The sequence below is a fragment of the Microcaecilia unicolor genome, chromosome 2 (assembly GCF_901765095.1).
Source record: "Microcaecilia unicolor chromosome 2, aMicUni1.1, whole genome shotgun sequence".
Lineage (NCBI taxonomy): Eukaryota > Metazoa > Chordata > Amphibia > Gymnophiona > Siphonopidae > Microcaecilia > Microcaecilia unicolor.
Genome location: NC_044032.1, coordinates 237,616,563 through 237,631,642, shown reverse-complemented (window position 1 = coordinate 237,631,642; position 15,080 = coordinate 237,616,563). Strand labels below are relative to the sequence as shown.

Genomic DNA, 15,080 nt, shown 5'->3' with positions numbered 1-15,080 from the left:
TACTGATTTGCCATGCGATTTTTAAAGCTAGAGTATAACTTTTTTTTTTTTTTTTTTTTGCTAGCTAATTACTTGGTCTATTCTATGGTGTACACATATTCCAGTCAGTTTTGGTACACACTGTGGATCCTAACAGATCCAGGTACATAAATAGCTTAGACTGTTTAAGTGTCAGCCAGTCATAAGAATAGCCATACTGGGGTCAGACAAATGGTCCATCTAGCCCAGTATCCTGTTTCCAACAGTGGCCAATTCAGGTCACAAGTACCTGGCAGAAACCCAAGTAGTGGCAACATTCCACTCTACCAATCCCAGGGCAAGCAGTGGCTTCCCCATGTCTGTCTCAATAGCAGACTATATAGACTTTTCTCCAGGAACTTGTCCAAACATTTAAACAGATGCACTAACTGCTGTTACCACATCCTTATGTAACTTCCTTGAGAGTTCATTAGTCTTTCTATTTTTTAGAATGAATAAAAAAAGATTCATTTCTATTCGTTCTACACCACTCAATCATATCTCCCCCCTCATCAGTCTTTTTTTTTTTTTTTTTTTTTCCCCAAGTTGAAGAGCCCTGACCTCTTTTAGCCTTTACCCATATAAGAGGAGGTCCATCTCGTTTATCACTTTGGTTGCTCTTTGAACCTTTTCTAATTTTTTTTTTTTTTTTTTTTAATGGCAACCAGAATTGAACACAGTACTCAAGGTGAGGTTGCACCATGGAGCAATAGAGGCATAATATTTTCAGTCTTCACCATCCCTTTCCTAATTCCTAGCATACTGTTTGCTTTTTTGGCTGCCACCACCACATACTGAGCAGATGATTTTGGCATTTCTACAACAGCTAGATCTGAGTGCTGACCTCCCCCTGCTCAAGGTGGACCCTAGCATCAAGTAACTGATTTTTTTATTCTTTCCAGTATGCCTCGCTGTGCGCTTATCCACATTTAAATTTCATCTGCCATTTGGATGCCCAGTCTTCTGCAATTTTTCAGTCCACATGGGTTTGATCAACCTTGAATAGTTTGTCATCTGCAAAATTTAATCCTCACTCATCATTCCAATTTCCATATTATAAATATTAAACAGTACTGATCCCTGCAGCACTTCACTAATCACCCTCCTCCATTGAGAGAAATTACCATTTAACCGTGCTCTTGTTTTCTGTTCAATAACCTAATTCACAACAGAACATTGCCTCCTATCCCATGACTCTCTAGTTTTCACAGGAGTAAAAGCTTTCTGAAATTCTAGATACATCAACCGGCTCACCTTTATCCACTTCACACCTTCAAAGAAGTTGAGGCAAGACTTCAATTGGCTGAACCATGCTGACTCTGTCCAATTAACTGTGTTTATAATAGCTTCCACTATTTTACCTGGCACTGACGTTGGGGCTTACCAGTCCGTAACTTCCCAGATCACCCCAGAACCCTTTTAAAAAAATCTGTTAGCCAGCTTCCAATCTTCAGGTACTACGGATGATTTTAATGACTGGTTACGTATTACTAACAGCAGATCAGCAATTTTGAGTTATTTGAATACCCTTTCTGGTCCAGGTGGTTTTCTGCTTTTTAATTCATTAATTTAGCTCTGTACGTCTTTCAAGTTCACAAAGACTTTCTTTCAGATCCTCCACATCCCCCTAGAAAACCATTTCTGGTACAGGTAGCTTTCTTTTTCCTTAAACTGAAACAAAGAATTCATTCAGTTTCTCCACTATGGCCTTGTCCTCCCTGAGAGCCCCTCTTGCTCCTTCATGGTCTCAGTCCCACAGATTCCTTTGCAGGCTTTGTTTCTGATGTACCTGAAAAAATTGTTACTGTGAGTTTTAGCCTCTGCAGCAAGTTTTTCTTCATATTTTTAGCCGCCTTTATCAATGCTTTGCATATGGCTTGCCAAATGCTTATGTTGCTGCTTATTTTCTTAGGATCCTTTTTCCATTCTTTTGAAGGACAATCATGTTTGAAATAAGTCCTTCACCTTTTAACCATGCTGGCTGTCAAATTTTTCTCTTTCCACCTGTGTAAATACGTGGAATGCATCTAATTTGCACTTCCAAGATGGTATTTTTGAACATCCCATGCCTGATTTAGTGTCCTAACCTTTGCAGCTGATTCTTTTAGCTTTAACCATTTTTCCTCATTTTATTATAGTTGCCCTTTTGAAAATTAAATGCAGCTACAGTAGACTTTTGTGGCTTCATTCCAGATAGCTCAAAACTTGATCATGTTATCACTGTTTCCCAGGGGACCCAACACCGTTGCCTCTCATACTGTGCCCTGCATGCCACCAAGGACTAGATCTAAAATGGCTCCCCCTCTTGTCCTTTATATCCCCCATCCTAAGAGACTTGAGACTAAATCCTACTGGATCCATATGGTATTCAGGCAATTGAGGGGGGGGATGGGGGGACTTTTTTTTTTCTCTCTAACAAACTAGTTCTGGCATAACATGCTGATCTTGGAGGTGGGACAACATTCTGATCATTGCATTGATGCAGACTAAAGTGGTAGCACAGTGCTGAGAAACTCCATAATAGACATATGTAGAAATTGAGACTTGGGTTTGTTTTTGGCTTTTCAGTTTCACACACGTGTCAGCCAGATCAGTTCAAATGCGAGGATGGGAACTGTATTCATGGCAGCCGGCAGTGTAATGGTGTGCGAGACTGTCTAGATGGCACTGATGAACTGAACTGTAGAAAAGGTGAGTATACATGTCTCTTTGCTGTTCAGGGACTAAAGTGCATTTGGTTTCGAGCCAAGTCAGTCCTGGTAGTATCGACACACTTATCACACTAATCTTAATTTTACTGTTCCATGTGGCAGAAGTACATGATGCATTCATTAAAACAAATATATAGAAATACTATTGAGATTTGACTCCCACTCATTTCCAGTCAATCAGTGTTCTGGACCTGGAAAGTTCAAGTGCAAGAGTGGAGAATGCATTGATATAAGTAAGGTCTGTGATAAGCAACATGACTGCAAAGACTGGAGTGATGAACCCCTCAAGGAGTGTGGTGAGTACAAAAAATAGCTTTACTTACATCTTACTTGGCTCATTTAAGCAGAGTATGATTTTTAGGGCTGCAAATGTTGAGCGAATCAAACAAGGGATTTCTGAGCCCCAGAACTCATAATTCCATATCATGCTGATCAATCCATAGACTGGTGGGTTGTGTCCATCTACCAGCAGGTGGAGATAAGAGAGCAATCCTTTTGCCTCCCTATATGTGGTCATGTGCTGCCGGAAACTGCTCAGTATGTTCTCTATCTCAGCAGGTGGTGGTCACACACAGCAGCAGCTCTGGCTAGGTCTCCAAGCCTAATCTTTAGGTTTTGTTGAGTACCTGGGGTTGAGGGCTCTTCTTGAGCAAGTGCAAACCTGGTGGTGCCAGGTCCCTCCTTTTTCTCCCTCCTCCCGCTGGCTCCGTTTAAAAAAAAATAAAATAAAATTTTGGACGTCCTTTAAGGGCGTTTATTTCAACGTTTATATCGGCGTTTATTGCAGCTGTTCACTGGGACACCAGTTCGTTAAAGCTCGGAGCGAGAAGTAGGTAATTTTACCTTTTTATAGCAGGCAGGGGGTTCCCCGTTCGGTCTCCACGTGGCTTATGGCGTCGGAGGACGAGGGCGCGAAGATTTGCTCCCCGGACCGCGCGTGTGCGTCTAGCGGGGATGCGGGGGTTTTCAAAGCCTAAATCGCCTTTGTTGGGCATCACTATGGCACAAGTTTTGTTTTTTATCTTTTTATAGGCTAGTCCCTTATAGCATAAGTGATTTGTTCAGAACAGTTATTTTTGTTATGCAGAAACAGAAAATAACAGCAGGTGAAACGTGGATAAATTATTCTAAATCTTGTTTTATTCTTCAAAAAAATGAACTGTAGTTCAAACCACTTTTCTACCTTTGCCTTAAAAGGGATCCTACTGTCCCAAGTTTCAAAAATTTGGACTACAATTGATCTCTCTGCTATATGTTCACAACAGAATGACTGGTCATAACTTATTCCTAATGGGAATAAGTAGAGGAACTTTGAAGGATGTCAGTTAGAATTTACAACCCAGCTTAAAATGAAGTCATCAATATTGTAGCAGTGGTCCATTGACAATAAATCTGAAGTGCAGAAATAATATCAACGCTTCTGTCTGTTTAATAACATCTCCACTTTTCTCCTTAGATGTGAATGAATGCTTGGTTAACAGTGGTGGCTGTTCTCATATTTGCCGAGACCTGATTATTGGTTATGAATGTGACTGCCCAGCAGGATTTGAATTGATTGACAGGAAGACATGTGGAGGTAATTTTTTTTTTTTTTTCCCTTAAAATAAAAATAATGTATCAATGGTGCCATGTAGCTTATCCATTTGCTATTACTTTTATTTTTTAGATATTGATGAATGCCAGAATCCTGAAATCTGCAGCCAAATCTGTGTTAATTTGAAAGGAGGCTATAAGTGCGAATGTAGCCGTGGATATCAAATGGATTTAGCCACAGGAGTCTGCAAGGCAGTAGGTAAATTACAAGACTTCCAGTGTGGAAATGCCCAGGAACATGCACCTGCATGTGATTGGTTGTATACAGGACTCGAGACTTGAATGAATACATGCAAAATCACAACCTAGGTAAGCCAGTGTCACTGGCTAGATCAGTAGTCTTCACTAACCTTTTAAGTTGGGGACAACCTTGGATACAAATGAGCTGACATGCTGGCAAATCTCCCCATGCTGGGCTGTGATACTGAGTATCGGATATCCATCCCTACCAGGCAACACAAACTCTTCACTGAAGGTATCCTCAAGGAGGTGGGCATTTTCAAATGTATTCATGCCTTGTCCTTCAAGGATGCAGTCTTCACCCCCCCCCCCCCCCCACCTTCTACTTCCCATCATGAGCTTGGGATGAGTAGTGAAGAATTAATGGGGGCTGCCATAGAAGTCTCCAGGGGCCACATTTTGGCCACTGGGCCTTGCATTGATCACTGGACTAGATGTTAATGCAAGTTGGCCTAGGCTTACACTTATATGCAGAGCTAGTAGCAGAGGAGTTACTGCCCCTGGGTCAAGCATGTGACAGGCTGGGGGGGGATGTAGTAATGGGCAACATTTGATCTGTTTCTATCTAAACATTCGCAATAGTAGCAATATGATAGCCCAGCTCCACAATGAGTTGTAACAGATATATACCACACTCCCATCTGATCACTTTCATTTTTCATTTCTAAACTTTGTTAAAACTTTTCAGAAAACTGACAAATGCAACAGTTTGCTATCTCGGGGCCAGATGACAACACCTAAGAGTGTATTGGCTGGTAGATAACCTTATCAGGTTCCATTCCAGCTAGCTACTGTTTATCATGCTGCATAACTGATAAGTTGCTGTCGCAGTCAGGATTCCATGATTACAGGTGAAAGGCCAGGTAGAATCTGAAAAGCTCGAATTTAAATACATCCCCAATTCATCTGGCTAAAGCTACCAGCTAATTATGTTCCACATTTATCTAGGCATTCTAAGTGGATAACAAATGTAACAGATCAAAACATAATAAACAGCAGTAATGAAACAATTTAGTATTTATATACACTACCCAGTTAACCACTATGATGCAGACAATAGTTTTTGTTCTGGCAGTGCTTTCAGTGCTGATGCAGAAATGCGGATTCTAATGGTGGCTATGGTTCCTGCAAGGTGCAAACGCATGTTACTGGTTGCACAATACAGAAATAGGTTCACCATGGCAGTTAACTCTCTTGCAGTATATTAAATGGTAGAGGCCTGTCACAGAATGCCTAGCAACCCACCTGGGGCTACCCTGTGGCTATATGAGGTTCTATTATCACACAGCGCAGGTCTGCCTGCACCTGCTGCTTGTGTGTGCTGTATACTGGCATTCTCCTCCCACTGACTGGGTCCCAAATGTCTCTGGGCAAGTCTCCCACTCTCAGATTATAGGATTCTTTGTCCAGACAAGCAGAGGCAATAAACTAAAAATGTTTAGAACAATGTGCAAACAATATTTGTTTACTATCTAAATAGTACCTGGGGAGTTCAGGACACATAGCTGCTCAAAGGTTATCAAATATAACAGTTCACAGGGCCTCAACAAACAGATCTCTCTCTCACTTCTCCCTAGCTAAGACTGGAGAAAAAGCCAGTACATCTTAGCTGAATTTGAGATCCTGGGCCAATCTGAGCCCAGAACAAAGAAGCTGGCCACATCACTGCAGGTTAACTTCTTAAACTAAAGAAGGGACGGTCATTTCTCTCTAACAGCTTTAAATATAAACATCCACCACAAGCTGGCCAAACTAGAGAAATACACTTCATGAAATATTCTTGTAATTTATATGCTGGAAAATTCACCATTTCACCACAAGGCCATTATGCATTCCTCTGCAATGGCCTGAAGTAAACTGTGTTTTAATGTGCACACACGAAATTCACTAAGCCTGGCAGTGTAGAAGGATTAGTTGAGGATTGATCTCTGGTTTCTCTTCCTGCAACTTAGACAGAACAGAAGTAACAGCAGCTTTCACTGTGCATGTTGGTGCATATCTGTGCATGAACCAGAATGTTTGGTACATAATTTGAGGCTAACTGGCCAAGGGTTTTTTCTGCTATGTTCATGTTCTTCAGAGATGCACAGTGAAGCCTACCTTATCCATAACCTCTATCTGGCAGGCAATCCCTGATTTGTGTACAAGGTCTTCATGCTCTGAATTTGCATTTCAGCTTACTCTGTCACATGGAACCTCTTCTCAGTCTTATCACAGAAGCCACATGTTTGGTCCGCTGTATAGCTCTACCATTTGACTTTCTACATCAACCCCTTAGTCTGTAGGCAAGCAGCTATTCATAGAAAATTAGACCCACACATTCCTCATCTTACACCACCACCTAGTCTACCCCAAGAATTCATACCATATTATTTACAGCTTCTCTCCCCCAGAATATTTTAGTGGTTTCTTAAAAAAAAAAAAAAAAAACCCTCATAACTCTGCTCAGGATAGCCATAGCACCAGAATCCTTTTTTTTGCAGAAGTCTCCTGTCATCCTTTGTGGCTTGGACTATTTTTCCTGTCCTTTTTTCATATATTAAATACCTATTGTTATAGTCTGTGGCAGGATATCAAATGGGACTATATTGAGGTGCTTTCTACACCTGCCAACTATTTATACTTGCCAATTTCTCAACTATTCAACATTCTCTACTGTGAAACTCCATCTTCCCAGCTCCTTAACGGTTAACTTATCTACATTAGTCTCCTACTCACTCATAACTAGTGCCATGAGTGCTTGCTTCTGTCCAGGGATACATCTCAACACCTTGGGTCACTGCAGAGACAATTATGGGCTGGTGGACATGTAGCCTGGCTTCTTAGAACCTGACAGCTATGAGCCCCAAAGGGTATTTAGAAAACTTTTAATATCCATTCCCCCTCAACCACCCCTGCCTCTACCCTCAGGCTGTAAACATCCACAGCCAATCCAGGGGGCAGAAAACCAAACTTACAACCTTGGGCCATGTGTCCCATAGTGTCTAAAGCAATCTGTCCCCTGACTGTACTTAAAGACTCCTGACATAGTCCTCAAATTTGACGTCTAGAAAATGGGAAAACTCCTTCAGGAAGAAGTGAAAGGTAACATGGCTTTCAAAGTAATGCTTCAGTGAAATGACCATGGCCTTTTGTGGAGGAGTTCAGATAAGTTTGTAGCCTAATAAAAACTAATCTGCTTGCAAGCTCTTCACATTGTCATATGGCTATATCGGCTTACAAAGTCAACTATATTATACAGTACTCAGTGTTGTATAGTAACAAAGTAAAAGCAACCCATTGCAATAGTTAAGGAAATACTTCATTACTTGTTTTACTTGTTACCAGTTACAAGACAAGTGTGAGCACTTAAAGTATTATAACCAGTTTTAAGTACTTTCTGCTTTTTCACAAGTAAAAGGCTAAAGTACTCCAATTCGCCACACGTTCCTTACATAGCTGGCATATCCCCTCCCACTTCCTCCACCCTCTCCCCAAGCCACATTAGGTCCTCCCTGGTCCTAGGTTGAAGGGCTGTGGTGGTCTAATGGTCTCTTCAGGGGCAGGAAAGAGCCACACTCTTCCCTGCCTGTTGCTGCTCTGCCTGGCACCCCACTGCATTTTCAAAATAGCTGCCGAGACTTGTGGGAAGTCGCCGCAGTGGTGCTTGGCAGAGCAGCAGGCAGGAAAGAGTGGGGTTCTCCATTAGACCACCATGGCCCTTCAAGGTAGGACCTGGGAGGGCCCACTGAGGCTCAGGGGGCTGCAGTATGTGGGGAGGATGGTTGCTGGAAACAAGGTGGATGGGGTTTGCATACCTTTTTTGGCCAGGGGATGGGGTGACAGTAGTGGGCTAAAAAATATATTAATGGCTTGTGGGTGCAGGCAGGGAGGGCACTCACTTTGTCACCTGTGTGGAACCATGTCAAAGGCCGGGCTAAAATCAAGTACACCACATCTAGCACACCTATCGCGTCCAATTGTTTGGTTACCCAGTCAGATCAATCTGGTCTGACACAATCTGCCTTTAGCGAAACGATATGGCCTTGGATCCTGCAGTCTATTTGAGTTGAGAAACCTTACAATCCTCTGCTTTCGAAGCATTTCCATTAGTTTATTCGCCACCAAAATAAATATTTTTTTTGGTATCAGGAGAAGTGATTGATGCTGCAGGAATATTTAAGTCATTGAAATAACCTACATTGAGGCTTTTTCCTCCGTTTTTTTTTTCAGATTATTTTGAACATCTGAATGAGCAGATATAACTAATGAGAGAGCTGAACATGATAGTGAAGTGAGACTTACTACTTTCACGGACATGTCGCAGATTCTCAATTCTCAATCAGCATTCCTTTTCAGTTAGATCTTTAATTTTAATTGATTTATTGTGTCCACTGCTTGATATCAAATTTAGTAAGCACACATTTTGCAGCGTCAAATATACACAATATTAGGTACTCTTTACTTTTACCTGAGTAAAATTTTAAGGTGACTTTCATTGTACTTTATCAAAATATGCATTTAGTTAAGTACTTTGACCTGGTACTTTTAAACATGGACAGTACTGAAGTACCACTTTCATTTGAATTGAGCTACTTCTATCTTGTTCTGATATCTGCGCTGTTTGCACTAGCACGTCCAGAGCTGCTGATCAAACTACCACAGCTGTTGTACTGCCCCATCCTACCACCCTACTCCTATCTGTAGCCCACAAACTTGTTGTAGCTTTTGCATTAACAAGGTGGCGGGGGGGGGGGGGGGGGGGGAACGGACCTTATCCAAATTGACCTGTACTGTGTCCCCACAGGAAGAGAGCCAAGTTTAATCTTCACAAATCGGAGAGACATCAGGAAAATTGGACTGGAAAGGAAAGAGTACATCCAGTTGGTAGAACAGCTGAGACATACTGTAGCTCTTGATGCTGACATAACTGGGCAGAATATATTTTGGGCTGATCTGAGTGTAAAGGCAATCTTCAAGTAAGTGGGTACTTCTTTGGGTAGGCTTGAAAAGCCAATATTTTGACACAAAAAAAAAAAAAAAAAAAAAAATGATTGCATGCTAAAAACTTGCAACTATGGGGATTTAGTAAGGGGTCCAGCTGAGGAAGACAAAGCTAGGTAACAAGGGATTTTCAAATGTGCAGTGAAATGGATATTCAGTTGTAACAGTGTATACTGCATATTAATACCCTTCTTGCCTAGGAGCTACACTAATACTTATTCCAAATGTAAGACAATACTAGCCCCAAGGCTAGAGCTTTGGCAGCCAGGCAAACTCATGCTGTTCAAAACATCTGTTTCTGAAAGTGACTAATGCTGCAATAGCTGTACTTTGAAGATGCCAAAAGTATAAATTATACACGTTCAAACAGTGACTTGAGATTCTCTTTTTTTTTTTTTTTTGTTTTTTTTTTTTTTGTTGTCAAATTCTTAGTCCAGATAGGAAAGGACCCTCACTAGAGAATAGTTTTATGCAAAATACATAACTCAGTGCACTCTCCAGAACTATATCTATATAACATTCAAGTCCTGTGGTACATCTGCTGAAGGTGGTAATAGCTGATATGTATAATACCTCCTGGAGTGGAACAGTTTAGTTCAGACTTGGTAACAATGTGAAACTCATTCTCAACTCACTGCCAAACCAGTTTATAAATGCTTGTGCCAGATTACAATACAATAGCATCCCATTTCCCTCAAGTCTTTACCCTATTTCTGGAACTTGACAGAAGCTGGGGCTATTTTCCGTAACGGCAGACTACCTATGTAAACATTTGGCCTCTTAAGGCTTTTTTTTTTCTATAATAGGGGTAATTCAGGATATGTTACCTAAAGTTAGTTGTTGGGACACTGTACACTATCACTCTAATTCTATATATGGTGCTTAAAATTGCATGTATAAATGTGAGCGTGCACTCAATTTGGCTTGTCAATTAAATTGCATGAACAATTAGCACTAATTGGGTGCTAGCAATTGGTATAAATTAAAATTTTAATTTACATGCATATCTTTTAGATGTGGATCAAGGGGGCATGGGCAGATGAGGGCTGTTTGGAATTTTTTTTTGTTTACAGCATAAAGGGGATCTGTGCCTAGTTTGTGACCAATTTACACCAGGTTTCAGTTGGTGTAAATCCTCACACACAAAATGAGGCACAGATCTATTCTGTAAATGACTCCCAACTCTGACTGCTGTTTATAGACTAGCACTTAGTGCTAATATCAGCACACAAATTTCGGGTGCCATTTATAGAATTTTAGTCATGTGTAATCGCTGTTCTAGAACGCTAGCATAAGTTGTGTGCAACTTGAATACTTGGCAATTTACACAGCCATTGACTAAGCAGCTTCCTGTAATCTTAGTGCCAGTGCTGGACTGCCCCTCCCCCTCCCCCTCCACCCCCTTTCACTTACACATTAAAGGATTTTGATAAGGTTAGAGTACTAAGGGCGGTTACATGCATAATGTAATTAGTGCCAACAATGAAACTCAATTATAAGTGATTTAAAATCAATTTGTCTTACAACTGGCACATCTATAAGAAGTTCCAAAAATGCACATGCAAGATCATAATGAGGGGGATATGTTGCCCTTGCAACTTCATGTAACTTCATTTTTCAGCTTGCGAAAATGCATGTTAAATTTCAGTGGACTTCCCATGTGCTTATAGCTCTCAGCAGTCTCTAAGAGATCTAAGCAGAAGGCATGTTCTAAAATTTCTGTGCAAACAATTCCCAGAACAATAAGATGGTCTTTCCCTTGCCAAGCATAGAACAGATTGTATTTAAGAGTTTAGTGCCAAAAAAGAATTTGTAAAATAAAAATGAGCTTGGAAATGTTTTTTCCCTTCCTACCCCTTTGCCGGAAAGGAGGGGGAATGGCATCCAACCACTCAATTTGTTTGCAAACTCCTTAGTCACAGGGTTAAAGAAGAATCATTGAATCAAGTTCAATAGTTAAATTCATAAATGAGAGCCTGCAGCTTACACGTACATATAGTTCCCTATCAAAGCCATGATGTGCTAGATGTGCCATATAATAACCTGTATGTAAATTTTACATAAGGATAAGGCATTTGATATACCACTTTTCTGTGGTACAACCAAAACAGTTTATGTATTCTATACAGGTATTTTGTCCCTAGTGGACTCAATGTTTTATCTGGGGCAATGGCAGGTTAATTGATTTTTGCCCAGGGTCAGAAGGAGCTGCAGTGGGGATTGTCATAATAAAACTATGTAAGCCACATTGAGCCTGCAAATAGGTGGGATACAAATGCTATAAATAATAATTAAACAAGTTCTCGGCCCACTGCACCAACCAATAGGTTATTCCACTTAGAATTCTTAGTTATGTAAAAGCTGCTGGGGCTTTTTACAGGTATGGTGAGAAGGGATCTGCTATTCCTAAGCTTTAAATGGCTTCATTTGAATTTAATATTTATATCCACAAAGCAGTGTGAATATTCGGATATTGTGTATGTGCTGCTCCAGATTTAAGTTGGTGCTTTTTGGGGGGGGGGGTTCCCAGATGAGTTTGCACATAGCATGCACTTGCCTCATTCTGACAAGACCTAAGTCACCTTGCTTTGGTACTGCTATCCTCCATATTTGGAGGTGAAAGTTAATGAAAACAAGGGGGCATATTGCTGCCTCCTCCCACAGCACAAATATATAGTGACAGCTAGAATTTCCAGTGGCGATCCTAGCCGGCATGACACCCGGGGCAGATCGCCGACGCGCCCCCCCCCCCGGGTGCAGCGCGGCCGCCCCTGGCGAAATGACACCCCCCCCCGGGTGCACGCTGTGGGGGGGGGGGGGGGTGCCGCGGCGCGCGCCTGTTAGCTGAGTTCGCTGACTTCGCTAACTTCACTGCAGCTCCCTCTGCTCTGGCCGGAACAGGAAGTAACTCAGCTGACAGGCGTGCGCCAGGGCAGACCGCCCCCCCCCCCCCCCCTTGGTACGCCACTGAGAATTTCTCCTTTTTTTTTTTTTTTTTTAAAGGGGGAGGAGGTGGGATTTTGTGGGGCACGGGAGGCTTAACTGTTACTGCCGCCCTAAATGTGAAGTCACCCAAGGCTGTGTACAGCATACATCATACAATGTCAAGATAATCCCACAGTTGTAATACTTGAGTTGTGTGCTCATAAATGAAAATGGGAGCACCACAGGTCCAAATTGATCTGTTGCCAACGATTTTTCAAAACATTTTTCAAATGTTTAATCATGGCACACTTTTTTTTTTTTTTTTTTTTTCTTTTCTCCCACTGATATGGGACTACTGAAATTAAACTTGTGTATTTATTTAATATATCAAATGTTTAACTTTTTTGCAGAAGACTGTGGTCCTGACCCAAACCATGTCTGGTAAATGCTGGCTCAGGAAATCCAAGGTTTTGTGTGTAAATACTATGCGCATCACTGACTATTTGAAAAATTGAGTCCATAATGGAGGATGCCATGGTGGTCCCATTTTGATTTTAAGCCCACTTAAGTTCTAAAGATTTACAAGTATTTAAACTGGGATTTTTTTTTCTTTTGACACTGGGTTGTTTGTACTTCTCCAGTATGTGACTATTCCACCCTTTTTGGGAGGCAGCATGTATTATACAGCAATTAGGGTAATTGGCTGATAAACTAATAGCTAATTACTCTGGTTTAGTGGTTTCTCATCTGGAATATTTTTGCCCTTGTGTGATTCCAAAACAAAGGTGCTTATGAAGGTTCACTGGCAATAAGGGGAAGAATGCCATGTGTTGGAAACTGTAATTCAAGATACGCTCAGCTTCTATATATCAATCAATTAAACCCTAAGGATCAATAGAATCAGGGAATCCTAATAGGATCTCTCAGATCAGCGTACCCACCCTAATTTGGCTAAATCATTCAATGAGCCAAGCATACTTTTCAAGGGTGGTATCGCAATCCTTATATTTACAATTACTTTTGTTCATAAGTGCTTCTTTTCAAATTCTTTCTTTTCTTTTTTAGGCTAAAGCCATTTTTATAGCAATATAGCATCAGGCCGAAGCCATTATGTATATATATTTTTTATTTTTTATTTACATTTGTACCCCGCGCTTTCCCACTCATGGCAGGCTCATTGCGGCTTACATGGGGCAATGGAAGGTTAAGTGACTTGCCCAGAGTCACATAATTACTTCAGATTCTTTCTATATCTATATAAAGATTTAGAAATATTACTTTACCTTTTTGTAAAGCTCTCAAGTAATGGAGACAAGATCTAGAAATAGTACTTGAGAGCTTTATTATTATTTATTGCATTTGTATCCCACATTCCCCCACCTATTTGCAGGCTCAATGTGGCTTACATAGATTTGATTAGCATTGTCATTTCTGGATCTTAGATACAGTTAGTATTGTGACGATTTAAGGAAGGGAAGAAAGAAGGAAGAGATTGATTAGGGTTGTTATAGACAGTGGGTGTTCATCATTGAGTGGATTGGTGAGGTGACTTAGTGGGGTTATAGGTTCTCACTTTAGGCCTTGTTGAAGAAGAATGTCTTCAGAGATTTTCGAAAGATAGTTGTTTCGTTGATTGCTTTCAAGTCTGTAGGTAATGCATTCCATAGCTGCGTGCTCATGTAAGAGAAGGTAGTGGCATGCACCAGCTTGAATTTAAGTCTTTTGCAGCTGGGGTAATGCAGGTTGAGAAATTTGCGGGATGATCACAAAAGCTAAGTACTATTTCTAAATCTTTATATAGATAGAATCTGAAGTAATTATACACATAATGACTTTGGCCTGATGTTGCTATAAAATGGCTTTAGCCTAAAAAAAGAAAATAAAGAGAATAATTTGAAAAGAAGCACTTGTGAACAAAGTAATTGTAAATATAATGAGGATTGCGATACCACCCTTGAAAAGTGTACTTGGCTCATTGAATGATCTAGCCAAATAAGGGCGAGTACGCTGATCTGACAGATCCTATTATGATTCCCTGGTTCTATTGATCCTTAGGGTTTAATTGATGTAAAGAATCTGAGCGTATCTTGAATTACACTATTGAGAGCTCCCTTCAACTTCATAATTGTAATTGGTGCATGTAACTGTGTTGGAAACTGCCATACCAATATACGTATTTTTGTTTTACTAGTAAATTGTAAAGTAGCTGCAAAACTTAGCAGCAAACTATTCTAATAACAAATGAGGTTGTAATACAATTTAATTGTACTGCCATCACACAATTCCTAACAAAACTAAACCATATGCCAAAGGTCCTGAATCACACTGGGAAGTTAGAAAACATTGCTATTTAACCCTGGACCGTAGGAAGGAAACTGTGCTCACCTGCACATCGTGAGATGCACCCAGAAGAATCCTTGGCTTTCTATGTGGAAGGTCTCCTCTCCATCTTGGTTGCTAAGCCTTTCATAACTGGTTCTCAGGAGGCTGGCTGAGCAATGATGCTTGATGCACACAGCCTATTGGTTGTAATGGAAGTGCCACACAGTTCTTGTTCAGTATTGGTACAAACTTGTAGTTCTGGTCTAAGCACCAAGTGCTCATACACTT

At 40.8% G+C, this 15,080-nt stretch overlaps 1 protein-coding gene across 1 annotated transcript in view; it reads left to right on the top strand.

Annotated features, from left to right (window-relative positions):
- Window positions 1-15,080, top strand: part of VLDLR (very low density lipoprotein receptor) — a 120,411-nt gene that overhangs the window by 79,726 nt on the left and 25,605 nt on the right. Inside the window, exons 6-10 of the mRNA XM_030193820.1 lie at window positions 2,587-2,709; window positions 2,903-3,025; window positions 4,186-4,305; window positions 4,396-4,521; window positions 9,349-9,520. Of these exons, the coding sequence (XP_030049680.1) occupies window positions 2,587-2,709; window positions 2,903-3,025; window positions 4,186-4,305; window positions 4,396-4,521; window positions 9,349-9,520 (664 nt within the window). The remainder of the gene's footprint in view (window positions 1-2,586; window positions 2,710-2,902; window positions 3,026-4,185; window positions 4,306-4,395; window positions 4,522-9,348; window positions 9,521-15,080) is intronic.